Raw genomic sequence first — 27,056 nt, forward strand, 5'->3', positions numbered from 1 at the left:
GTACTTTTTGTTTGGTTGTTTTTGTTGTTGTTGTTGTTGTTGTTGTTTTGTTTTTTTTGACAATAAATGATTTGCATTTATGAGGACTAGTATTGTTATACATTATAGTTATTCCAGGAACTCATTCAGTGTTGTACAAGTTTACTTAGAATTTGTTTTTCTTGAGCCCCACCTGCAAACTACTAAATTAAACAAATCAAGTTCTGCTGCCAAAAAAGCTGTAACCTCTTAAAGATCCTGTCCAGAGGAAACAATTCCAGTCCTTATCAGGTTTCAGATGCTTTCTACATGTCATGTCTAAAATATGGTTTTGTACACAGCCGGCCACTTACTGCACGATGATGCAGCACAAATGTGCGTTTTGCCAGGATCTTACAGAAATGCAAGTCCTGTTGCAAAGTGTGCACAGCTCATGTGTTATCAGCACGCGTCAGGCTTCCAAGAACTGTGTGAAGATGAGATGCAAGTTTCTGTTGTTGACATCCCAAAATCCAAAAGAATGTTTGAAAAAGGTAAAGCAGCACAGCTGTAAAGCACCCAGCTTCCAAGGTGTGCACGTGGATTGTTAATATTAAAATATTTAGGATGTGCATGTGCCCACATGATGCACTTTTCTGCCTGAGCAAACAAAATCAATTCTGTGCTCAGTTAAATTATTTGTTATCCACATAAACACCACATCTATCAGGGTGTTATTTTCTATCTCAGGTGTCTGTGTACTTGGTGATTTGGCGCATCACATGCACATCTACATCAGAGAACCCGTGCAACAGTGTGCACAGTGTGCACCCCCTGCTCTTCCTCCATGCACCATAATGTGTGTGCTGAGACTCGCGTTTCTTCTGAAATACAGTACTATGTTGCGTTGACGCAGCGGTGTGGTACATTAATGCAGTACTGCTGCACGAGCACATCGTATCCCTGTGTAGTGAGTGGCTGGCCTTACTGAGTTCAGTGTCCTCCTGAAATGTGCACTGTTCCGTGTGTGGACACAGAGAACGCGTTGCTAATGTGACCTCCTCCCCCCAGCTGTGTGGAGGCGCTGTTGTCTGCAGGAGCTGCTGTGGATGCCACGGCTGCAGGCGGCCACACGGCACTCTTCTTGGCCAGTGAAGCAGGAAGACTGGACTGTGTTCGGACACTGCTGAACACCGGCGCTGATCGCACACGCACTGCTGCAGTAAGTCTGCTTCACGAATGACCACACTGTCTGTTTCCACCAACGTGAAGAACTTTTCGACTTTAATCATCAGAATGTAATTAGTTGTTTCTGTTCTCAGGAAAAGAAAATTAAATATGAAATGTTCCAAACATTCTTAGTTCATCTGAACTCAAGTATGACATTAACCCTCTGAGGTCCAGGGTATAATTGTCTGTTTTTGACTACTTTTGGTTTTACCTTCATAATTTACTTTGAAAAAACTGTTTACTTTGCCTTGTTTGGTGTAATTTCTTTCTGCATAACCTCACCTGTGTGACTTTACAGTTTTTCTTTTCATTCTGACATAACAGTGAACCTAAACTCACACAAAACATAAAATCTGAGAAGAAAAAGTTTGTTTTTTGACTGTGAAAACCACAAACATGTTTAACAAACCATTTTTATAACTTAAAATGTAAATATAAATTGTAAATTTCAAAAATATATGTACAAATGTAGCAGACAACAAAATTATATACAACTATACAATGGTCTGTTTCTACAACACTGTTCTCTCTGATGCAGAGTCTCACAAAGCTTTGCCGTGATGCCTCACATTCATTCACTCTCACACATGCACAGACTCCTGTGTCAACATGCAAGGTGCTCAGCTGCACATCTGGTGCACTTCTGGGATTAGGAACCTTCCTACTCAGTTTCCTGTCTGACAAGGAATCAAACCAGGGGTGTGAATATTCCAGATAAATCCAGAAATCCGGCTTCTCCAACCTGAAATGAGGCTCTTGTAAATCAGGCAAATCTGAGTTTGTTTTGGGTGCAAGTCAGTGCAAACAGTCTGTGAGTCACTACCACAAACTTAGGAAACAGAAAAACGAGTGATGAACAGGACCCTGCTGGGAGGAGCTTTTTTCAGCTACTATTCTGTGTGTGGCCAGGCAGAGCCAGACACCCACAGACCCGGTCAGCAAAGCACACGCAATCCAAAATTCTTCAGTTTTGGATATACGTATATACACACTGAGTTTGAGCGATGGAGCTTCTGCATATTTGTCTGAGGTGAGTGAGGAAAAAATAAAACGTGATGTTCATGCACCACTGTTTATCGGCTAACGTTATCTAAGCCTTAGCAACCCATCAATGAGTCCGGTGATTTAGCCAGACTGACCCATACTAACTCCAAATATGAGTAAATTAAGTACTTTTTTTAAGTATATTTATTTTTGGATGTTTTTTTGTGGCATTTTGGAAATGAGCTCCTTCTCAAAAGGTGCCCCTGTGAACAAAATCAAGCACATCCCTCTATTCTATGGCTTTTAACTGCGGCCAGCATCCTTATTGATGTATTGGTGCCACCTTCTGCATCAGTCCATTATAGCAATACTAAATCCTCTCAATGAGTCCAGTGTCTTTCAGCTATTTGAAAAGCCAGCATTTGCCCCTCTCTGCCCGGGTCTGTGGTCTGTACACCGGCTGCTGTGTCTCTCTCTGCCTGGGTCTGTGGTCTGTACACCGGCTGCTGTGTCTCTCTCTGCCCGGGTCTGTGGCCTGTACACCGGCTGCTGTGTCTCTCTCTGCCTGGGTCTGTGGTCTGTACACCGGCTGCTGTGTCTCTCTCTGCCCGGGTCTGTGGCCTGTACACCGGCTGCGGTGTCTTTCTCTGCCCGGGTCTGTGGTCTGTACACCGGCTGCTGTGTCTTTCTCTGCCCGGGTCTGTGGCCTGAACACCGACTGCTGTGTCTTTCTCTGAATTAGTGTCCACAGTGAAGGCATTCCAGTAATTTTTTAACGGGTTAAGTTAGTGTGAAGAACAAGGGCCTTTATTGTCATTGTACATAAATACATGAAACTTGTCCTCTGTATTTAACCAATACTATTTCCAGTTAGCTCACAATCCAACTTTTAGGCGCAGTGAGCAGCCCCAGCCCAGGGACCAACTCCAGATGTAGAGATGCTGCCTTGGTCAGTGGCAGAGAAAGGAGCAGACCCTAAATAAGCTTTTTATGTCTATGTTACAATAACTTCAGTGTGGTATCCAGTGCTTGCAGGTAGCAGATGATATATCGAGCTATTTGACACTGAACTGTAGCCCTGAATGAATGGATAGACAAAAGACTGTGAAAATTTATTTAATGTCACACAACTACATGTAGAGTGAAGCCCTATGGGTCAAGTGATTTTGTGAATTAATGTACATAATGAAGGTATTGTACGTAAATCCAGGTGATAATGTAAATGCGATGCCGCTTTTGTTAACGTGTGATGAACAATTTGAAAGGCTTTCACAGACTTACAGACAGTAGATACAGCTGCCTTTTATATATAAGATGCGTCGTGTGTGTCAAACACTGAACTCTGTTTAACCCCCTGGGGTCTAAGGGCATTTTTTGGACAGTTCGCTCGCCTGGCATAAATGTTTTATTATTGCTGTTAAAAGCTCACCCTGCATGCCACAATCAAGTAGTATGTCTCTTTTTTCAGGACAACCTGTACTTTCAGAATATATATGCTATAGTGATATTTTATAAGTGTAATAAAGCTTTACAATCAGAAATAAGAAAGGAAAAAATAAAGAAGAAATAATTTTCACACACATTTATTCCAGACACACAGCAAACTATTGACACTTTATAAAGGTAGTTCGGGATCTTGTACAAAAGAATGTACAAAATAAAGGTTCTAACAGTAAACACAAATGCACATTTTGAACAATATATCCAAAATGGTCTGTGCGTTTTGTTGGTCTTCATGCCACATCTCAAAACAATTTCTGTCTGCTGTTACACAAAGGGCCACATCACAAATGTTGCACTTCCATGGAGTTGACTGTTCTTTTTGGAATGTGTTCCTGCACTGAAAATGTCTCCTCACACCCCTTCAATTCATATGCGTAAACAGTGCTTTACGCGTCAATTGCTGGAGCGAGAGAGCTTGCCATAGGCTTATTCAATAACATTCACAGGCCAAGTAGTGAAGCCACTCTTCTACTCACACTCTTTGGTGCACCACGTGAGATTGTATGAGACCCTCTTACGCTGATCACTTTCATTCATATGCGTAACAGTGCTTTACACGTTGGAGCGAGAGAGGCTTATTTCAACAACATTCAAGGGCCAACTAGTAACACATCTCTTCTACTGACACTCTTTGGTGCACCACGTGAGATTGATCTGCCCTACGCCTGGCTTTTGGAAAAGTGCGTGCCCATTATGGATGAGCGGAATGCAGAACCGATACTTGGTGAACTGCACAAAGCTATCAACAGTCTCTCCTCTGGCAAAGCATCAGGCAACGATGGCATTTCTCCAGATTTGATCAAACACTGCAAAAATTTGCTGCTGTTGCCACTGCATGAGGATGCAAAGATTATCACACTATACAAGAACAAGGGTACTCAGGATTGTTGGCAAGGTGTTTGCTCACATCCTCCTGAACAGACTCCAAAGGTTAGCAGAGCATGTTTATCCTGATTTGTAGTGCAGATTCTGGGCCAAGAGATCCACAGTGGACATGATTTCTCCCCATACTAGCTTCAAGAGAGGCGCAGAGAGAAACAATGGCCACACTTCATTGCTTTCATCGACCTCACGAAGGCATTTCACTTTGTTAATATGGAGGGTCTATTTCAGGTCCTTCTTAAGATTAACTGTCCACCAAAGATGCACAGCATGATCAAGTTATTTCGTGATGACATGAAAGCAACAGTCCAGTATGACAGTAACACATTAGAACCCTTAAACATTTCCAGAGGAGTCAAACAAGGGTGTGTCATCTCCCCAACCCTTCAGCCGAAGGAGTCTACCTTCACACAAGGTCCAGTGGATGACTGTTCATTCTTGTGGTCCTTGTGCCAGGACTAAAAATTTGCAAAATATTCATCAGGAACCTGTTGTTTGTAGATGATGCTGCAGTTGCAGCTCACAGTGAACAACATCACCAGCAGTGATCAATTTGCTCAGGCCTGCAAAGACCTCAGACCTCCCAATGTGTTGGCCCAAGACATAGATGCACAACCAGCCATTACCATTAAGCACTATGTCCTGGACGTCATCCACCTATTCACCTACCTGGGATCCGCGGTTACAGACACTCTTCCCTGTAGGCTTAACTCAACAAGTGCATTCGTAAAGCTGCATCGACATTCTCATGACTAACAACATGTGTGTGAAAACAAGAAAGTCTCCATCAAGAATAAAGCAGTTGTGTACAATGCTTGCGTTATTGGCATCCCCCTATATGGCAGTGAAACCTGGACAACATATGCAAACCATGCGAAGAAACTCTTTTCACTTGCACTGGCTCTGCCGCATCCTTGAGACTTCCTGGAAGGATAAAATACCCAACTCTGATGTCTTGTCCCTTGCTGGTTTACCAGGTTTAGTGTACACCTTACTCAGGTAACACAGACTACGTTAGGATCAGTGGTGGGCACAGATAACCAAAAAATTAACTTCGATAACAGATAATCAGATAACTGAAAAGTTATCTTCGATAAAGCTAAAACGATAAGCCACCCAAAAATGTATCGGAAGTTATAGATAACCAATAACCAATAAATTCCAGTATTGTCACCAGTACACTTGCCACTACTAACAAGCTGATTTTGAGTTTTAACACGACGATCGCTTTTGGAAGCATCAAAAGCGACAACAGACCCAAGCAATGAGTCAGCACTTCTGTCTTTGAGCGTCCTGCCCGCTGCTGGAAGCTCTAGTTTACTACATGTGTTCCAGCACAGAAGCAACTGAGAGGAGCCACAAAGCTCAACTCTCTACTCAATCACAGTGCTGCCGTCAGGCGGAGGTCTTGGAAAATAAAGCAGTGCTGAGTTATGGTTTGGTGTATAAATAAAATGAATACTGATAGAATAACTCCATTAATGTCAGTTCTGTCATTTGTGCAAAGTTAAGATATAACATATATCTTTTAATGTTGAATAATGCACTAATTCTGAAGTTTTGTAACAAACACAGACAGATGGCATTCTGGGTAAAATGTACCTCCGGTAACACTGATTGGTTGATTCATTCTATGTAAACAAACACGTTAATGTGAGGTGTGTCGTGTGTTGGTGTTTACAGATGAATGTGCTTTTGTAAAATATGCCATTTTTTATTTGTAAAGAAAAAAAAAGGCATTAAAAAAAAAAGCCAGGTTGTAATTAGATAACCGTCTGATATAACCAGTGTCAAAATAAATAGAACACTGCCATGATCTACTGGTGCCAGTGTGAGTTTTCGCCCTTTTTCAGCTTATTTTTCATTTGTGCGAGAATTTTTTGGATATCACAGAGTTTCAGGTTAATCGCGCGTCCTGCATCGTTTAGTATAGATGGAGTAACAAGCTGTGTTTAACATCTCATAACCACCTCCTGATCAGCGATCGTATGGTCAGATGAAAATCAAACCTGTTTGATATTCTGGTCGGCCGTCATGAGGGTATCCCATTGCTGAAGCACTACAAGCATCCAACCTCTCGCACTGTGCCTCTGCAAACACCGCAGACCTGTCTTGTAATGTTTTTTGTTTGTTTGTTTGTTTTAAACTTTGTCTCCCATCGAGAGTATTTGTAAATTTAGTTTGAAAAAAAAAGCTTCTGTTTACATTTTGCTTCTGGAAACACGAGTCCGACGTTGAACGTACAGTGTGTGTGAGAACATAAATCGTGCGCTCTGAACTTTTACACCGTGTGGTTCTGTGGTACAGTTTGAGCTGGAACCGAGTACAGTGATTGAAAATATAATAGTGTCTGCCCAGCTTCAGTTTGAATAGTGCCATGAACCCTACTGGCCAGTAGATTGCAGTAGAGATCTTGAAAATTTGCCAAAACAAAATTCCAGATAATCTGTGTTGCTACTTGCTACGTTTAAGATTCGTGAAATTTAATAAACGCAAACACAATAACAACATCTATAAACCCAGAGAATATATTCACGAGAGTTTTAGACACTAGAGTTTAATGCTCTTGTCCGTGGAGCCTGATCAGAGTGTCTGAAATGCATTTCTCCTGTCGTGAACGTACTGAGATTACCCTGTCACCCATAATGCACCTGGACACAGCATGTCCACACTAAAACCTTAAAAATTAGCGCATTAATTTAAAACTAAAACATATATCTGATATTTTCACTTTATAAAACTTCAGACGTTAATTTAAATAACTTGTCTGAAATAAGTTTGGTAAAAATTTGTGTGTGTGTGAGAGAGAGAGACCAGTTCTCCTTTGCTTGCAGAGGATAGAGCGGTTTCTTCTAGAAGCAGTTCTGTTCTGTTTGTGGAGGGTAGAACTACACATCTGTTCACCTTTGTTTACCACGTTATTGGTCTAAAAATTTTCGGACGAAAATTTATCAGAAGATAATTAGTCCGATAATGGTTTTCAAAGTTATCTGAAAAGATAATCCGATAATGAAAACTTTATCTTCAATAATTATCGATTATCGGAACTGTGCCCACCACTGGTTAGGATGGACATGTACACTGCATGGATGATGGGTGCATCCCAAAGGATATCATCTATGGCTAACTGGCCACTGGGAAAAGGCCTGCCGGTTGCCCACAACTGCACTACATCCTGAAGCATCCTGAAAGAAGACCTAATGAAGGGGGAAGAAAAACTGGCAAGGTTGAGTAGAGGCGTTCCCATAGGAAGAGGGAAGATAAACCCATCAACCCAGAAGTGGTCTTTAAATGTGCCAAGTGTGGAAGAATTTGTCTGTGTCGTATTGGCCTGACCATCTACAGAAGAAGCTGCAGTAAGCACAACAACAAGGGTGCAATACCATAGTTGACTACGACTGACAGAAACCTACTACGACCTATTGAACATATATGAAGTGCATTCAGAAAGTATCCGACCCTATTTTATAAAACGTACACAAATGAAGTGTGCGAGTTGTCATTTGGTGGGGAGGTGTAGTGAACCTTCTTGCGCATGCATGTACTGTATATTGTTCCCAGCCACAGAGCGCATCAGTCACTGGCAGTCATCCTTCGAGTGAATATGTGTACTGAGCACCTGTCGGATTGTTATTTGCCATATGATGGCATGACTTGAGCATCAAATTTTGCCAAAAGCTTTGTGATACCCAAGCCGAAACCATGTGTAAGATTCAGCAGGTTTTTGGTGATACCATGAGTAAAGTAAGTCCCTCCCTTGTTTCACTCGGGGTTGCCACTGCAGATCCGAGGTGGATCTGTATGTTGATTTGGAACAACCTCTAAACCAAATGTCCTTCCTAGCAGAACTCCACATTACATGGAGAATAGTGCTGATAAGCATCGTCTGACTGCTTCAAGAATGGGCGCACATCAGTGAAGAATGAAGCACATTCCAGTCGGTCATCCTCAAGTAAAAATGAGGAAGTGATTGACAGAATATGGTTTTGGTCATGAATGACTGTTGTGTCACCATCCAAGAACTTGCTGATGAGGTGGGGATAATCACAGGTTTGGTACATTCCATTTTGATAGAGCATGTGGAGCATTTTGGACATGCAGAGTGTCTTAGTAAAATTTATACTGAAGCTGCAAACGGTGGAACAGAAGCAGTTGCATCTGGACACCTTGCAGGACATGCTGGAATGCACAAACAGTGACCCCAACTTCCTCAACGCTGTCATCACTGGTGATGAGACATGGGTTTATGGATACGACCCCAAAACCAAATTTCAGTCATCGCATGGAAAACCTCCAACATCACTGAGACCAAAGAAACACAGCAGGTGCACAGCAAGGCCAAAGTTCTGTTGAGTGTTCTCTTTGACTCCCGTGTATGGTGTCAGATCAGTGCCAAAACCACACTTGCGTAATAAATGCGTTCACGAGTAGATTTTAAGTTCACATGTGCAAATTACAGGAAATACAAAAGATTAAATGTAAATATTTAACATTTCCATTCTCACCAAAGATGAAAGAACGACAGTTTAAAATTATTAAGATTTATCCAACTAAGGAGTTTTTAAAACAGAGATTACAAATGGATGTTGGTAACTGTGGCTTTTGTGAGACTGGAACTGAAGACCTGCTGGACCCTCTTTTCTTTTGGTGTGAAACAGTGCAAAGCTTTTGGATTGACCTTCAACAATGGATTGTCTCTAAAGGAATTTGGATTGGCGATCTAAACATCACCGACATCAGATCTGGAATATTAATTGTAATGAATTTGGTATTAATAATATAATTTTACTATGCAAACATTACACACACAAATGTCGTTTTTTTCCCAAGTCATTACTTAATTATAAGTCTCTATCATTGATTAAATCCAATAATGTTTTGAAACTAGTTTCTTTTATAGACAAATTTGATTTGTAAATGTTTGGTTGCTCTATATTTTAAATGGACTGCATTTATATCGCGCTTTTCCATCTGCATCAAACGCTCAAAGCGCTTTACAAATAATGCCCGATGTGAGGGTGCTGCCATACAAAGTACTCACTACACACCAGGAGCAAGTAGGGGATTAAGGACCTTGCCCAAGGGCCCTTAGTGGCTTTCCAGTCAGGGTGGGATTTGAACCGAGGTTAAGCCCAACGCCTTAACCACTAGACCATCACCTCCTCTCTTTTCTTTTATTATTTGTAAATAATATTCATTAAGGCCTGTATGTTCTTGTATTTGTATTTTCATATATGCAGCTATTTCAGGATTTTGTACAGGACCTAAATAGTAAGTCCCTTCGGCTGCTCCCTTGTTTGCACTCGGGGTCGCCACAGCAAATCCAAGGTGGATCTGTTGAATTGGCACAGGTTTTACGCCGGCTGCCCTTCCTGATGCAACTCCACATTACATGGAGAAATGTGGCAGGGGTGGGATTTGAACCCGGAACCTTCGGCACTGAAACCAAGTACATTAACCACTTGGCCACCACCCCTGCCTCGTACAGGACCTAAATAAATTACTTAGAAAAAAAAAGAGGAGACGCCATTGTCTCCTTCAGGGAGGTGGTGGCGTCATGGTTTGCACGTCATTTAAGAGGTTTTACTACATTATTCCTTTTGATCGGATTAGGTATAGAGTCAGACTCAGATGCGCCAGTGTCAGGAGGGGATCTTTAGGAATTTCTGTAATTTAATTTGAAGTAATGGTGAATTTATGTGGAAATGATTGTTGTACAGAAGCTTCAGAGATCTGTCGCTGAGATAGATGATAACTGGAGTGAAGTTTTAAGCACAAACAAGGTGATAATCGCTTAACGTTGATGTCTCCGATTGACTTCCGCGTCAGAGAGGAGGGCTGTCAATCAAACCTCTCTCTCCAGAGACGACCAATCACAGCAGAGCCAGTGCCGACCCAGTTCCCTCCCTCATAGTGTCATAATCCCGCCCCCATACTGCCAGAGGTTTCAAGCAAGAGAGCAGGAATCAACGTCAAGTGGGGGGTTGCTGGCCCTCGCACGCAGCAACTTTGCACACGTGCAGTTAATATCTACACATGAATGCATTTTTTACGTGAGTGTGGTTTTGGCGCTGATCGGATACACACACACACACACACACACACACACACATTTAACCATTTTAAAATAGCCCTTCCAGAAATACTTCCAACAATAGCAGAACCACTGGGAGAAGTGTTTGCAGTCCCAAGAAGACTGCTTCGAAGGGAATTAGGACTTCAGACCCCAAGGTGAGTAATTGTGTTTTTCACAGCCAGAGGTTGGATACTTTTTGAATGCACCTCATATGTACAGAGGCTTTCATCACAGGCAATTTACTACCACTGATGTATAAGACTTGCAAGCAACTCGTATGGTAGAGTTGGGGGGGGTGGGGTATTTTGTGAGCTTCGTCACAGTTCTGTAATTTATGCAGAACAACACACAAAGTGGTTTTTCACTATATCCACTATATGTGACACATTGCTGCTGCATATTTCTCTGTTCGTCTGATTGGTGCACACTCACTGATGTGTGTGCACTTCTTCAACAACCACTGTTAGTTGCCGTGGCAGCAGGTGATGAGCTCCTATGTTTAGTTACTAATTTTGTTCTACTTTTAGCCTGAAAGCTACTTGAGCCTCCGTGATGTATTCAGCCTCTTTATTCATTCATCCATTCAATCATTTTATATATCCACTTATTTCATTTTAGGGTCGTGGGGGGGCTGGATCCCGTCTCAGTGTTTCGACCTCTTTAGCATGCACGTGTTTTGAGGTGCATTAAAATGTCAGCCAGTGTGTGGTGTCAGTGTGAGAGGACAGTTAGCACTCGTTATTGGTGTATTATTTTTTTCTCCATCTGAACAGGAAGCAGTTTGTGAGGTTAAGATTTTTTTGTTGTTCCGGATGAGCACGCCGCAGCTGTAGCGTTACAGGTATCATGTTCCCGTTAAACAGACGGCTGCTTGACTTTTATACATCTTGATTACAGCAAAGCTGCGTTGTGACGCAGTCCCAGCAGCCGTGGGCGGTGTGACTGTGTAACCTGTGGCCAGGTGCAAACCAGTCTGAACACTGAGTGTTTGGAACGATAGGACTGATTGTAGTTCAGCTTTGCTACAATCATGCAGCATTTTTGTGTTTAAATTGTGTGAAACCTTTCGGACTGCGGGACAGCTGAGTGTGTATCCCTGCGTGTGCATCTGCTTCGTGGAGGTATTTGCACCTCGGAACAGGTTATTGAACATCACAGAGAAACCGTATAAATGTCAGGTTAGAGAATGGTGACTTGTCGTCTGGACCGACGTCTCTCACGGGGTGCCTGTGCGTCTCTCTGCAGGACGGCTGCACGGCTCTCCACGCAGCGGTGCGCTCAGGGCACATGGATACTCTGTGCCTCCTCCTTCAGTCAGCTCAGGGTGACCCTGCTGTGACCTTTGACCCTTCCAGCACACTGAAACTGCCCTCTGCCCTCCTCAACCAGGCGAACAGTGACGGCTGGACGGCTGCTCACATGGCTGCTGCCCAAGGCCTCAAGGTGATATCAGAAACCTTTGTCCTGTTACAACATTCATTAATTTTAAAGTGCTGGCACTTAAACTAAAAATGACATATTTACAAATACAGATTTATTTGCAAAACCCACCACACATTTCAGTAACGTGTTATACCGACCAGCCAACCACTGACGTCAGGAAACTAATGTACCCATAATGCAATATGGCATGTGTTTCTAAACACTAAAACCTTCAAAATTAGTGCATTACTTTAAAACTAAAACATATAGCTGATATTTTCACTTTATAAAATGACAGATGGGATGTTCATTTCAATAACTTGTCTGGAATTAGTTTGTTTAAAATTATAACCATAAGTCAAAACTGTATGCCTGTGCACGACTCCAGTGAAATGACCAGCAGGTCTGTATAGTTTGAAGAGAAATGATCTTTTTCCCCCCTTCCCTCCCTCTTCCTTTCTCTCTGGTAGTCAGCTGTCTTCTGCCTGCAGAGGATAGAGCTCTACCAGTCATAGCTGTCTGTCTGCTACAAAACATGTAACAGACAGACACTAAAATCTTTAATTTCAGACTTTCACTAAGCCCACAAAAATATGTTGGCAGTCTAAAAGTTATCGGAACTAAATTTATCGGAAGCTAACTCGTCCACTGATGGTTTTCAAAGTTATGTGGAAAGCTAATCCGCTAATGAAAATGTTAGCTTTGATAATTAGCAGATAGTGGATTAGCGGAACTGTGCCCACCACTGCTCAGGAGATACTGATGTCACTGAGGAGGACATTTTGGATGTGTAGAATGCAGCATCGATCAAACTATGACATCACCACTGACCCTGGGTGTCTGAATTGAAAGAAATCTTATTCCAGAAGAGGAGCATGCAAACGTTTCATCCGATCCTACTCCGACATTCGGTAGTTTCCTGTAGAAGTCCGACACTGTCATCAGTGTCCACAGCAGCACACTAATGGGACACTTGTTTTTGTTGGCTTCAGTTGTCTTATTCAAGTGTCTTGTCTGGCCCGAGTCTGTGACTGGAATATTAATGATGGCCACTCACTCATCGATAGGTGCTTACACAGCACAAACACAAAGCGTGTGTGAGTACACACTCAGATCTACCTCCCTTTGTTTTTTCATTCCCCTTTATTTGTGCTCTCTGTGTGTGTGTGTGTGTGTGTGTGTGTGTGTGTGTGTGTGTGTGTGTGTGTGTGTGTGTGTGTGTGTAGGAGTGTCTGGAGGTGTTGTGCAGCAACACTGAACAAGACATCGACTGCAGGGATAAATGTAATCGCACCATTCATGACGTGGCAACAGATGACTGCAAAGATCTTCTAGAAAACCTCTGTGAGTTCCTTCATCTGTCAACAAGCTAAAAAAATGTTTAAAACTGGGGGGTGGTTACTCAGTTGCTTCAAAACCCAAGAAGGAAATGGTGACAATATGTAGTGGTTTACACCCCGTCACACCTCCACTACATCCACATAATATTGGGTGGGTGCAGGAAGAGCTTGTGCAGTGTAGTAGGACTGCAGCAGAAATCGATAAGGACATGGTGTGGTCTCCATGGACGAGGAGGACATGGTCTAACTTTGGACATGTTCAAAGAATATGTCGTGAGGATGTGGTTGAATCAGGACACAGTAAGAACTTAAAAAGGTTGTAGTAATGATGTAACTGAAACATAGTATGATCTTCATTGATGTAGAACAGCCATGGTGCAGACGGTCTCCCTCAGCAGCCACATCAAGCTGTGTCTCCATATGGACTACTTTGAGAAATGTTCATGTCACTGTTCATGCTGCTGAAAACCACCCAGCTTTAGACATGACAGCCACACACCCTTTAAAAAAAATTCCCCTCCACCTCCTCATACAAATTGAGGTTCACTTCAAAACATATGGCTGCTTGCAATCCCACCTGTCCACCTCAAGCATATGTGAGTGTATGTTTAATACTGGCATGTTTGGCAGAAGAACTGTTTATCTGACTGTAATTTATTGTTGATCCTAGATGTAGACACAAGAAAACTTGCAGATTGGAAAAAAGCATAGCATGAGGTGCAGTATTGAACGGGACAGGAGAGTGAGAATGTGGGCAGCACATGGTAACTGCGTAGTGCAGTCTGATTGATCTTAGTAAGAATTTTTCAATAATACTTGGGTGATTGTGCGCATGGTTAGAACTTAGTGTGAACATGTTAGACGCTTGTAAGAACATAGCAGGAACATAATCCTGACATAGTATGGCCTTTGACCACGTCCCTGCTCGGTTTATTAAAACTTCTAGAACACAGTGCAGACTTCATGGTGTTCTTCTGAGTGCTCTCACATCATACAACCCCAATTCCAATGAAGATGGGACATTGTGTAAAATGTAAATAAAAACAGAATACAGTGATTTGCAAATCCTCTTCAACCTATATTCAATTGAATACACCACAAAGACAAGATATTTAATGTTCAAATTGATAAACTTTATTGTTTTTGTGCAAATATTTGCTCATTTTGAAATGGATGACTGCAACACGTTTCAAAAAGTTGGGACAGTGGTATGTTTACCACTGTGTTACATCACCTTTCCTTCTAACAACACTCAATAAGAGTTTGGGAACTGAGGACATCAATTGTTGAAGCTTTGTAGGTGGAATTCTTTCCCATTCTTGCTCCGTGTATGACTTCAGTTGTTTAACAGTCTGGGGTCTCCGTTGTCGTGTTTTGCGCTTCATAATGTGCCACACATTTTCAATGGGCGACAGATCTGGACTGCAGGCAGGCCAGTCTAGTACCCGCAGTCTTTTACTATGAAGCCACGCTGTTGTAACACGTGCAGAATGTGGTTTGGCATTGACTTGCTGAAATAAGCAGCGACGTCCATAAAAAAGACGTTGCTTGGATGGTAGCAAGTATTGCTCCAAAACATTGATGTACCTTTCAGCATTGATGGTCCCATCACAAATGTGTAAGTTGCCCATAGCATGGGCAACTTACACATCTGTGATGGTATGGGGGTGTGTTAGTGCACCCCCATACCATCACAGATGCTGCCTTTTGAACATGGCGCTGGTAACAGTCTGGATGGTCTTTTTCTTTTGTCCGGAGGACACAACGTCCATGATTTCCAAAAACAATTTGAAATGTGGACTCATGAGACCACAGCACACTTTTCCACTTTGCGTTTGTCCATTTCAAATGCGCTTGGGACCAGAGAAGGCGGCGGGATTTCTGGATGTTGTTGATGTGTGACTTTCGCTTTGCATGCTAAAGTTTTAACTTGCACTTGTAGATGTAGCGACAAATTGTGTTATGTGACAACAATTTTCTGAAGTGTTCCTGAGCCCGTGCGGTAAGATCCTTTACACAATGATGTCAGTTTTTAATACACTGCCGCCTGAGGGATCGAAGATCACGGGCATTGAATGTTGGTTTTCAGCCTTGCTGCTTACATGTCGAAAGTTCTCCAGATTCTCTGAATCTCCTGATTATATTATGGACTGTAGATGATGGAATCCCTAAATTCCTTGCAATTGAATGTTGAGAAACGTTGTTAAACTGTTGGACTATTTTTTCATCCAGTTGTTCACAAAGTGGTGATGCTCACCCCATCTTTGCTTGTGAATGGCTGAGCCTTTTAGGGATGCTCCTTTTATACTCAATCATGACACTCACCTGTTTCCAATTAGGTGTTCTTTGAGCATTCATCAAATTTCCCAGTCTTTTGTTGCCCTGTCCCAACTTTGTTGAAACGTGTTGCAGACATCCATTTCAAAATGAGCAAATATTTGCACAAAAACAATCAAGTTTATCAGTTTGAACATTAAATATCTTGTCTTTGTGGTGTATTCAGTTGAATATAGGTTGATGAGGATTTGCAAATCATTGTATTCTATTTTAATTTACATTTTACACAACGTCCCAACTTCATTGGAACTGGGATTGTAAAACGGACCTATAGTGTCAATCAGACCAAAAGCAGTAAGTAAAACAAGGTTATAGGCCATTCTTCAAATATAGTATTCCTGATCCACATTGCTGCCAAAATGAAAATCCGATTAACCTCTAATTTCTTGCCTGTTAATATTAGTCCCTAATCATTTATGCATAATTAGAGAATGTGGGATCACTTCATTAAATGAGGCCAATTGCAACATCCTTCTGGATCCTTTAGGTTAGTAAGGCGAGGGAGCAGTGAATGGCAGGTCCTATGTACATCTGTTGACCCAGTAATGGAACAGAATTCTTGGTGTGTACTGTTGTGACAGCCATGTACTAGAGAAACTTGCACTAACGTACTGTTTCAGTGTTGCTGTGAACACTGTAAGTAATGGTTCTAACACTCGGTCCATACGGCTGTGTTTGGGGCGCCGTGTCTCTGGTGTAAAGAAATCCACACTGGCACTCTCCTAGCAGCGGTGATTTAGCATATTCACACAGCAGACTTGAAGATAAATCAGCATTTTAATATTTTTGACAGCTTGTTTTTGTTTTGTTTTGTTTTTTGACACAACATTTGCTAACTGACTGCTGCTAGGTAACATGGATTACGCATCCACATCTAGTTGTGGATGTGTTCTGGTCCACTGCGTTTTAAAATCTAGTGTAATCCTTAATGTCTTTGGGATGGCACTTCTGTTTTCAGAAGTCAGTGTATGCGCTCATTACCAAACTGTGATTTGTGTCGAGGCAGACTGTGTGGATCCTGCCACCTGGCTAGTGAACATTTTGCTGCGTTTGTTCCTTTGCCTCATGTCAAAGTGTTGAACATATTTTAAGATGAGCTGGTTTGTACTTGTGGTTGTAATCTGATCACATTTGGCCAGTTTGTTTGCCGAGTGGATCCAGTATCAATTTTATTCGCCAACATGGCAACATTAGCACTGAAGGTGACGTGATTGCTTGGGTTCGGCTCCCCTTCCTGCGACCCCCCAAACAGCATTATTAGGTATTCCTGGAAAACTTGAAGCATCAGGACATACACTGTTTCCTTTTTTTTTTTTTTCCACAAATGTAAATGACCTCATCTTTGTACCCTCCAATCCCCAGACTCGTACCGGGTCCTGGTGCGTCTGCAGTGTCCTGGTGGAGGAGGACTGGGCTCTATGTGTCCTGTGGAGGCAATGGAAGAGCGGGCGACAGGAGGTGAAGGTGGCCAGCTAATCCTGGGCAGGATTTCTGTTGACCACTCAACAGGCTGGGCTCAGCTGGCCGACGCCCTTGGCCACACCCTCACCTCCTATCTCCAGTTTCTCTGCGGAGAGTCTCAGCAGACCACAGAGGATGCACAGCACCTCCCACTGGGCCTTGGCCCAGCTAGCATCGCTTCCATCCTTATTGGCAAGTAGAGATCTAGTTTTTGTTGCTGTGCTGTTGTTTATTTATTATTATGGTCCTGTCAAAGTAGTTGCGGGGGGGGGGGGGGGGGGCATTATGTTTTCACCCCATGCATCAATCTGTAAACCTTTTATTTCAACAGTATAACTGAAGAACACCTTGTGTGATTGAAACCATGACTTGCAGGTGTATAGTGGAAAGTTCCTTCTGAAAATGGCTGTTGTCCATTACTCAGTATGGCCACTGAGGACAGCATGTTGATTTCTAGGCCCCCGGCCCTTAATTGCAGTAAGCGGGTATAGGAAATTTATTTTGATTGTCAAGAGTTATGTCTGTTTACCACAAACACTTCATTTCGAGAACATTTTCATAACGTTTGTTTATATATTGACAACTTGAGGGATATTTGACAAATAGACATTAATTCTAGTCTCACTGTCTTTCTTACTCCAAATTTCTTTCAATGACTTGACCAGGGGTGGGCAGTCATGTGCCATGAAGGGCCAAGACGTTGCAGATTTCCCTTTCTACCAATTACCTCAGCAGGTGATTTTCATTGATGATCAGGTGTTCATGTTCAGGGGAGAAGCTCATCAGCAAACCCACCTGCTGAGGTGATTGGTTGTAAGGAAAACCTGCACTAGACTGTGATATTACATAACATTACCAGAATGTTCTGGGAACCAAAAAGAAACTTTCCTAAAAATGTTCCCAGAATGATAGGCCTAATATTCTCAAAATGTTTGTGCTTTGTGCTAAAGTTAGTAGAAACCAAAAAAACGTTCCTCTGACACATTCCAAGAACTTTATACTAATGTTCTGATAACATATGATAAACGTTCTTACAACATAGTGGGAACTTTATTTTGTTCGGGTTGGTATTTCAGCACATTTCTCTGGGTGTGCTCCAGCTTGCAGCTGCCTTAGTGTGGAGGACAGCAGCAGCTGGAGAAGGTCAAGGGGCTGCTCACATTTACTGCAGCAGATAGGCGGTAACATTTAATAAGTGGGGTTGGAATGGTTGCCTGTCTGGGTGGTTGCCATCCAGGACCTAAGACTGTTCTGTAGTGTGGTGGGTGTGGGCACACATGATAAAGCAAATGGTCCCAGACCTGACTGACCTTCATCAAACCATACAGTCAAATGAAAATCATAGACTTATGGGAGACAATAAATGAACAATCATTTCATCTGATCAGATAAACTGATAATGAAAGTCATCAGAGGATGTGCATGTCGTACTCATTGTTAGAATATGACATTTCAAGGTATTGGTTGTTACATCTGTGGCCTAGCTATGTTTTCTCGATTTTTCCGTGCCTTCACCTATCACCTGTACACCTGTCGCTACAACTATTTGCGCACACCAGTGGCTGAAAGACAGAGAGTGCCCTGTGAGAGCCCATTCAATCCCTCTCGCGGCAGGTGTCGGCCAAATTCCACGTGACACACGTGAAAATGCAGTACCACTCACGGAGCACTTAGGAAATGTGTAGCCATTCGCGCTGTTAGCACGAAAACAGTGAGCAGACGACCACTTTTCAGCTGGATGCAAAATGTGTATAACTGCCCGCACGACTGTGGAGTTGCAAAGCAACACACATGTGGCATGCCAGAGTGTCAGCTCCCCCCTCAACCCATGTGCCATGCATGAAAATTCAGTAAGGTATTTCTTATATATTATATTCCACTTCTAAGGTGGAACTATGCCAGTATACAAAGGTATATCTAAATATCTAAAAACGAAGAGTAAAATAGGAGAGTAGAAAAGAGTAGAGTAGAGTCACTTAGGTGCCTGGTCTTGAGAACCAGGGATGGTAGGTTAAAAAGCTTTTTTATCCCATGGGAACTCTCCCTACCCACCCAAGCAGCTTAAGAAAAAGGTATATATAATATAATAAATAATAAGACATAAGAAGGATAAGACATCACAGGAGAAGATTGTAGTATAGGTAATTTAGTATGTAGACAAGTAGTAAAATCAAATATGCGTGTGTATCACGCTTGTCGGGGGTGGGGGGGGAGCACACTTGCATGAACTGCTGATTTGTATGTACAGATGGGGAGCAGCCAGCTGCATCTGAGCGCTTACAGCACAGCAAGCTGCCTCCCAGCTGACCACTGTCCAGTGACTCCCGAGCTGAAGGTCCTGATGAACCAGAAGAAGAGGGCCTTAAACTCGGGAGACAGAGAGGAGCAGCGTAGAGTCCAACAGGAGCTCCAGTGGAAGATCCAGGCAGCCAAGAAGGTGTATGGAGGGAAGATGGAGGAGCAGCTGGCCCGGAACAATGTCAGAGACGTGTAGAGATGCCTCAAGACCGCCTCCGGATTTGGGCAGGGTGCCAGCAGGACTGCAGATGGAGATTCTCGGTTCGCAGAGGAGCTAAAAAGCTACTTTAACCATTTTGGCTCCTCCACGCCTGCCCCCCTGCCTGCTGCTGGCCCTCCACGTCTCCAGCATCCAGCCCTCCAGTCCCTCTGACACCCACCTTCCACCCCCTGGTCACCTCCACTGCATCCCGGACCTGACGTAACATGTGAATTTGTCCTCTGTGTCCTCTATGTGACACACACAGAGAGAGAGAGAGAGAGAGACGATAGATGATATGCTGTAATGAGCAGCTCTACGAATACGCCACTGTGACAGGGGCTTAAGAGCATTGAAGATGGGTCGTGGCATGACAATGACCCCAAACACACAGCCAGGGCAACTAAAGAGGGGCTCCATAAGAAGCATTTCAAGGTCCTGGAGTGGCCTGGCCAGTCTCCAGACCTGAACTCAATAGAATATCTTTGGAGGGAGCTGAAACTCCAAACCTGAAAGATTTGGAGAACATCTGTATGGAGGAGTTGACCAAAATCCCTGCTGCAGTGTGTGAAAACTTGGTCAAGAACTACAGGAAACGTCTGACCTCTGTAATGGCAGACAAATGCTTCTGTACCAATTGTTAAACTGTTTTTCTATGGGATCGAATACTTATTTCATGCAATAAAATGTAAATTAATTATTTAAAAATCATACAATGGGATTTTCTGGATTTTTTTCTATATTCTGTCTCTCACAGTTGAAGTGTACCTATGATAAAAATGATAGATGTCTCAATTCTTTGTAGGTAGGAAAACCTGCAAAACTGACAGGGGATCAAATACTTATTTCCCCCAATGTATAGGATGAGACTAACGTGTATATTTGAGAAAAATGTTTTTGTTAAAAATATGGATACAGACTGAAATACGAGGTCTGTTAGAAAAGTATACGACTTTTTTATTTTTTTCAAAAATCTGATGGATTTGAATCACGTGTGCTTGCATGAGCCAACCTTGAACCTTCGTGCGCATGCGTGAATTTTTTCACGCCTGTCGATTGCATCATTTGCTTGTAAGTAGCCTTTGTGTGAGGATGGGTGGAGTATCTTGTTGGATTTTCTTTACAAGGAAAATGGCGGAACGACTGGAGCAGCGCAACTGCATCAAATTTTGCCAGAAACTGGGCGACAGCCAGGTGGAAACCATTTGGAATATTCAGGCAGCTTTCGGTGATGATCCTATGGGCATCACACAGATTAAGGAGCGGTACAACTGGTTTAAAGATGGCCGCACAATGGTGGAGAGCACGCTGCGCTCCGGTCGGCCATCAACATGCTAAAATGACCAGATCATTTCCAAAGTGAACGATGTGGTGATGCGGGACCATCGTGTGACTATCCGAGAAATTGCGGAAGAGGTGGACATCAGCACTTTTTCAGCACATTCCACTGTGACAGAAGATTTTGCCATGAAAAGAGTTGCAGCGAAATTCATGCCGATGGCTTCGGCACAAAGCTGATGGCGCAGAAAAAGCGCCTTCGTGTTGAAGCCTCACAGGACATGTTGTGACATGCCCAGCTCATCCACATTTTCTCGGATAGTCACACGAATGAAAAGCCACCGAAAGCCGTCTGAATCTTCCGAATGCAACAGGTTCCCAACCTCAAAAGTCACCAACAAGAACATGGTGATAAAGAAACCCGTTACAACAAAATTCACACATTGCACGTTTATCAGAACTCTAGCTTCACAGAAGGCTCCACATAAAGGTTGAATATAATGAAAAATGTTAAGTCCTTTTATCAATATGAAAAAAAATTAAAGTAAAGAAAAATACTTAAAAAATAAATAAATAAATTTTAAAAAGGCATTAATAATTGAATGATATTATGGTGAGTGTGTCACAAATCAAACAGGAATACAACTTTTAAGGCTTAAACAGTAGAGACAGATATTATGAACGAGCCCCGTGGTCAGAAATGAGTTATGCATTTCGATCATATAATTCTGCAACAAGGCTGTAATTATACACTAAAAAAAATAAAGGCATTTGATGGGGCAGTTTTACCAGCATTCATTTGGTCTGTCTTTGCACAATGTTCTCCTGGATGTACCTCATAGCCTCTGTTGGGTTGTCGAAAATTACTTCTGTGCCGTTGTTGTGGGTGATCCGCAGCCGTGTGGGATAGAGGAGCCCATAGCGCACCTCCTGCCGTCCTTGAAGAAGTTTCTTAGCGTCGTTAAACGCTAGCCTTGCACGGGCAACGCTGGGTGGGTAGTCAGGAAAGATAAGGATGGGTGAGCCATTGTAGTGGAGTGGACTATCTTCTTGTACTCGACAGAGGATGTCAACACAATCTTGAAAGTAGTGCAGCTTAGAGATGATCACTCTGGGTTTGCCATCTGCTCTTTTAGCTTGTAAAGTGCGATGTGACCTGTCAATCAGCACGTCCTTATCCATCTTCAGCACGTCTTTCAGTAACCTGGACACAGATATTGGTGTGCACGAGAATTCTCCGGCCACATTCAACATGCGGATATTTGACCTACGCATACGCCCCTTCATGTCCACACATTTCTCCTGCAGAGTCACCACAGGTTTCTCCAATTTTTGAACCTTGACTTGCAGGTCCACGTTGTCATCTGAGCAGTCAGAGAGCCCGATTTCCATACCTGCCACCGTAGTTTTGACTGTGTCCAATTCTGATCGAAGAGCTCCAGTATTGTTAGCTATTTCCCACTTTACCGATTGCAACTGAGATTTGACTCCTTTGATCTCGTTTGTGATCACCTTTGTCACTTCCCTTCGAAAAAGTTCAGTAATTTCAGTTTTGATGAACGCCAGCAATTCCATTTTTAAATCTGCCAGGTTAGATTGTTTGTGGTGTTCAGATAAATGGTAAAATGGTAAATGGACCGCATTTATATAGCGCTTTTCCATCTGCATCAGACGCTCAGAGCATTTTACAATTATGCCTCACATTCACCCCGATGTCAGGGTGCTGCCATACAAGGTGCTCACTACACACCGGGAGCAATAGGGGATTAAAGGCCTTGCCCAAGAGCCCTTAGTGATTTTGCATTCAGGCGGGGATTTGAACCCATGATATTCTGGACTCAAGCCCAACACCTTAACCACCAGACCATCACCTCTGCTGATAACATATCAGCAGAGTCGCTTGGAGGGTCCGCAGGGGTTCCGGGCTCAGTTAGCATGCGAGTGCAAGAGCTAGCTATACTGCTAGCTGTGTCATTGTTGGTCTCATTGGAAGAGCCCTTGTACTTGTACTTTCGCAGGCTGCTGGCCATTTTATAAAACAAAAGCTGTCTCATATAATCCAACTGCGTCTATGATGATTCTGCAGTGGCACACTTCGAGTCAGAATGCCAAATCATAAGACTTAAATTACAACTTTTTGCGGAGCTCACTGTACACGCGTCCTACTCCATTGCCTGCATGCTAGCGCCCCCAAAATGCAGTGTTTTTTTATGGTGTGTGGTTTTGTTATTTTTTTCCCCACAGTAATGGCAACACGTTCCGGCTGCTTGCGCTGTGTTCGTGCACACACACAAGCATGCACAAAACCGTCGCCAGTGTGTCGTACACGCCTGGAAAAATGTGTCCCTCACGACAGCAGGTGCACTGTTTCGTGGTCCCCATTTCGTGTTTGGTTCACAGATTTTCTTCCGGGTGCTGCGGCTTTCATGTTATGTGTGAAGGGGCCCTTAAGATAGTGCCCATGTGTTTCATATCAGAATGTTCAGAAGAATGTCAGCTTTCAGAATATGTTTCACATATTTGACTAGAACATTGCTCCTTGAAATATGAAGGGTTAGGGTTAGTCCGTCTGTTGCAGGACCAACACATGAACACAAACACGTTCACTCTCTCGCTCACACCTGTGTAGTCACTAGTCCACCTAACCTGCATGTCTTTGGAAGTGGGAGGAAGTCAAAGCAAACACGGGGAGAACATGCAAACTCCACACAGAATGGACCCGTTTAAATTCAAACCCAGGACCTTCTGGCTGTGAGGTAACAGTACTAACCACTAAGGCACCGTGCTGCCCTTCAAAGTTCACATCTTTAAAAAAGGGGAAAAAAAAATTCTTCACTGTGCCAGTCTTACAAAAGACAAAAGTTTCACTATGCAGCTTCTCCAACCACAGGCTCAGAAGCCTGTAGGTGCTTCAGGGCAGTCAGTGTTTCTTGGTGGCTTCCCTCACTGGTTGTCTCACAGTCACTCAGTTTGTGATATCTGCCAAATCCACACAGATTGTCCAAATGCTACAGGACTGATTGATGTCAGTGAAGTCCACCATGGACTCAGTGAGCTGGATATGTGCAGCTCGCCGAGTCCAGACTGATGACCTTGACCTCAAACATCAAAGACGTTTCCTCTGCTCTCATCTACTCTCTTGTCTCCTCTCCTCTCATCTTTTCTCTGCTGTGTTGTCATCTTTTCTTTTGTCTTCTCCTCTCTTCTCTCCTCTTCTGCTCTCTCCTCCTTTTCACTCTTCTCCATTCTCCTCCCCTCTCCTGCTCTCCTCTGTCATCTCTCGGTTGCATGTTTAATATTCACCCTCTCTCACACAGACAGGCTGGCTGTGTTTGTTTTTTGGAGGGTGATGAAAAAGAAAAACATGTGGAGGAGTGATGCATAATGGATGAGATGGTGAGGATGAGGCGAAAGATGTCACTTTAGGAGAAACTGTTGGCCTTGTGTGTCAGCCAGGATCAAAGTGCAGACTGTCTGCTGTGTGCGTCTCATTTATATTCTGCTGTCACGTGTGGAAATCCCCCAAACAAAACCCACACTTTTTATTTGAAGTACGGAGTAACAAAGTTCCCTGAATATGGTGTGAAAGTTTTCTTCCCGTGGTCACTAATGTTAATGCTAATGCTAATGTTCTGAAATGTCCGAGCAGTCTGCTGCATGTTGACACAATAAATGTTGATTAAAGGAGGCTAATATTCAAAATGACATTGTGCCAGACTTTTACAGGAAAATATTTTGAAGTTTCATGTGAATCATTGTGAGCTGCCACTGCGACTGTGTGAAGCGTCTTGAGGCAACTTTGTTGTGATTTGGCGCTATATAAATGAAATAAATTTAAAAGTAATCGACGTGCAAACTGCCGCTGTGTGCCGAACCTGAGCTGGAAACAGCTTGTTTTAGACACCTGAGACATGTACTCTGTGGGACACGCCCACTGAGCCCATTTCCATGGTGTGACACGCCCACACAGTTTGTGAAAGAGGCATTTAGGCACGCCCCTTTGTGAAGCTAGGACACGCCTGTTTCTGTCATTTTAAAGCAGTCACTAAAAACCTTTCATGCCAGTTTTTAGAACACCTGGTAGCTTGTGTATTGTGCATATGGCCCTGTGTCATTATTGTATGAGGAAGTTTGGAGATGCAGAGATGTGTGAGGGTGGTGCAGGATATGTGTAAGGACAGTGTGACAGCAGTGAGATGAGTAGATCAGTATATGATACCTTATTTGAGGTTTGAAGAGGAATGAGATGAGACAAGAGTCTCCACAGACTGATTGATTGCACAACATTGGGATCTGTAGTGTGAGTGGAAAGCAGGTTAAGATGAGCTTGGAGAGGTGCATGTGTGCTCTGGAGAGAAGAGGAATGAAAGTCAGGAGGAGTAAGATGCCATCTATGGGTGAAAGAGAGGGAGCATGATTGGGAATCCTGAGGTTGCAAAGAGTAGAGGTGGTGAAGGTAGATGAGTTTAAATTCTTGGGGTAGTGTGTGTGTGTGTGTGTGTGTGTGTGTGTGTGTGTGACACACAGAGAGAGAGAGACCATCTTAAAGGTGATAGAGAGAGGTTGAATGGGGCATTAATCCTTGTTCTGTGATGTGATATGTAGCCCAAAAAAAATTGGTTGGGTCTGTAATGGCTCAGAACCTTCCTAAAAGGCTCTCTGAAACAGCTATGTTACTATGCTGGGTTTAGAATGCGTCGTTTGCTTTTAATGGCGTCATTTCGGAGCTTATTTGGCAACCTCATTATGAAATGCAAGTAGGTGTTGGCACTGATCGGTTGCTGTTGTTTGATTGGCTGCCCTTGCTCTCACTGAAAATGCTGCTAAGAGGATTAGGAAAGTCTCCGGTTCAACTCAGAACAGAATGAAAATGATCGCTGATTCGCTCATTTCACTGTCAATCAAAAATGGATTCATCCTCAGACAGATCATCCAATCATCATGCAGAAGCTGGGCGTCCGAGCCAGCCGAGGACCGCCCACTGTCCCATAGACCCCCAGACACGCAGAGCCTCCGATGGGCGGGACAAAGCCCAGCATTTATCCAATGACTCGTCTCGTTTTGCTGCACTTGTGGCGCTATTGAAGTCTGTGGATGACGGTTTAAAACACTGTGAAGCTGCGGGTTTGAGTGAGAGGAAATCTGCGTCGTTACCAGTGATAAGAAGCTGATTCTGAACAAAAGTTGAGCGCGTTGTAGAGAAAACGAGACGACAGTAATCTTCACTAACTTATTTAACAGATCACATTTCAACATTGCTGTTGAGTGATAAATCTTGTTCCTCGCCCACCAACATGAAGTCAGCCAGAGGCTGACTGTGACATAAAGTCCAGTCACAAAATAATAATGATAAAAAAAAAAGATCCGAAATAAATTTAAAAACAAATTTAAAACAACAGAAAATGTGATACTTACAGGCTGTGCTGGGGTTGATTTTGTCGCAAAGTTGGAACTGACCCTCTACTGAGTATTAAATGCCGACTGAAGCCAGCTCGAAATTGTGCAAGGTTTGTGAAACAGTCCTCTGTGAAATGTGCAGAGCAAAGAAATAGTCGCGATTGTATGTCCTGGGGATGTGGTTAAAAATGAATAAAAGCCATTGATCGTGTACATTGCTTTCCGTTGGAAGAATATGTAAAGATCGTAGTCCGCTATGACAGCCTGGGAAGGCACACCTGTAGCTCGCCATTGCTCCTCTTCCAGTGGTAGGAATGGGTGGGCACAACCTTATGAATAATTAATTTCGAAGGGGCGTGTGTGAAAGGGGGTGGGTGTGTGTGTGTGTGGGGGGGGGGGGGGGGGGCTATTGGTGAAAAAGTGACGTAACTTTTCTCTCAAAAACGGATTGGCCTGTTTTCTGGCGGCAATTCAAAAAAGGAGAAATACTTGAAACAGAGGTTCTGACACTTGCTGGCACTTTGTGTGTATTCCCCACAGCGGGGAGACTCTGAACTAACACCAAAAACATGAAAAAGATGATTCTGATTCTCTATCCCCTTTAAACAAAGCTGTAAAACCAAAAAAATGAAATGTTATTTTGATTCTTTCACAGTGGTTACATTCTAAATGTCTCCTCCTGTCTTTCTGT

The 27,056-nt window shown here is 43.1% G+C and overlaps 1 protein-coding gene across 1 annotated transcript in view; it reads left to right on the forward strand.

Moving 5' to 3' along the window:
• cttnbp2 (cortactin binding protein 2) overlaps positions 1-27,056 on the forward strand; it is a 420,592-nt gene that overhangs the window by 300,517 nt on the left and 93,019 nt on the right. The window contains exons 7-10 of the mRNA XM_034175732.1: positions 1,030-1,180; positions 11,879-12,076; positions 13,282-13,399; positions 17,095-17,385. Of these exons, the coding sequence (XP_034031623.1) occupies positions 1,030-1,180; positions 11,879-12,076; positions 13,282-13,399; positions 17,095-17,385 (758 nt within the window). The remainder of the gene's footprint in view (positions 1-1,029; positions 1,181-11,878; positions 12,077-13,281; positions 13,400-17,094; positions 17,386-27,056) is intronic.

Source organism: Thalassophryne amazonica, chromosome 8 (assembly GCF_902500255.1).
Source record: "Thalassophryne amazonica chromosome 8, fThaAma1.1, whole genome shotgun sequence".
NCBI classification, from domain to species: Eukaryota; Metazoa; Chordata; class Actinopteri; order Batrachoidiformes; family Batrachoididae; genus Thalassophryne; species Thalassophryne amazonica.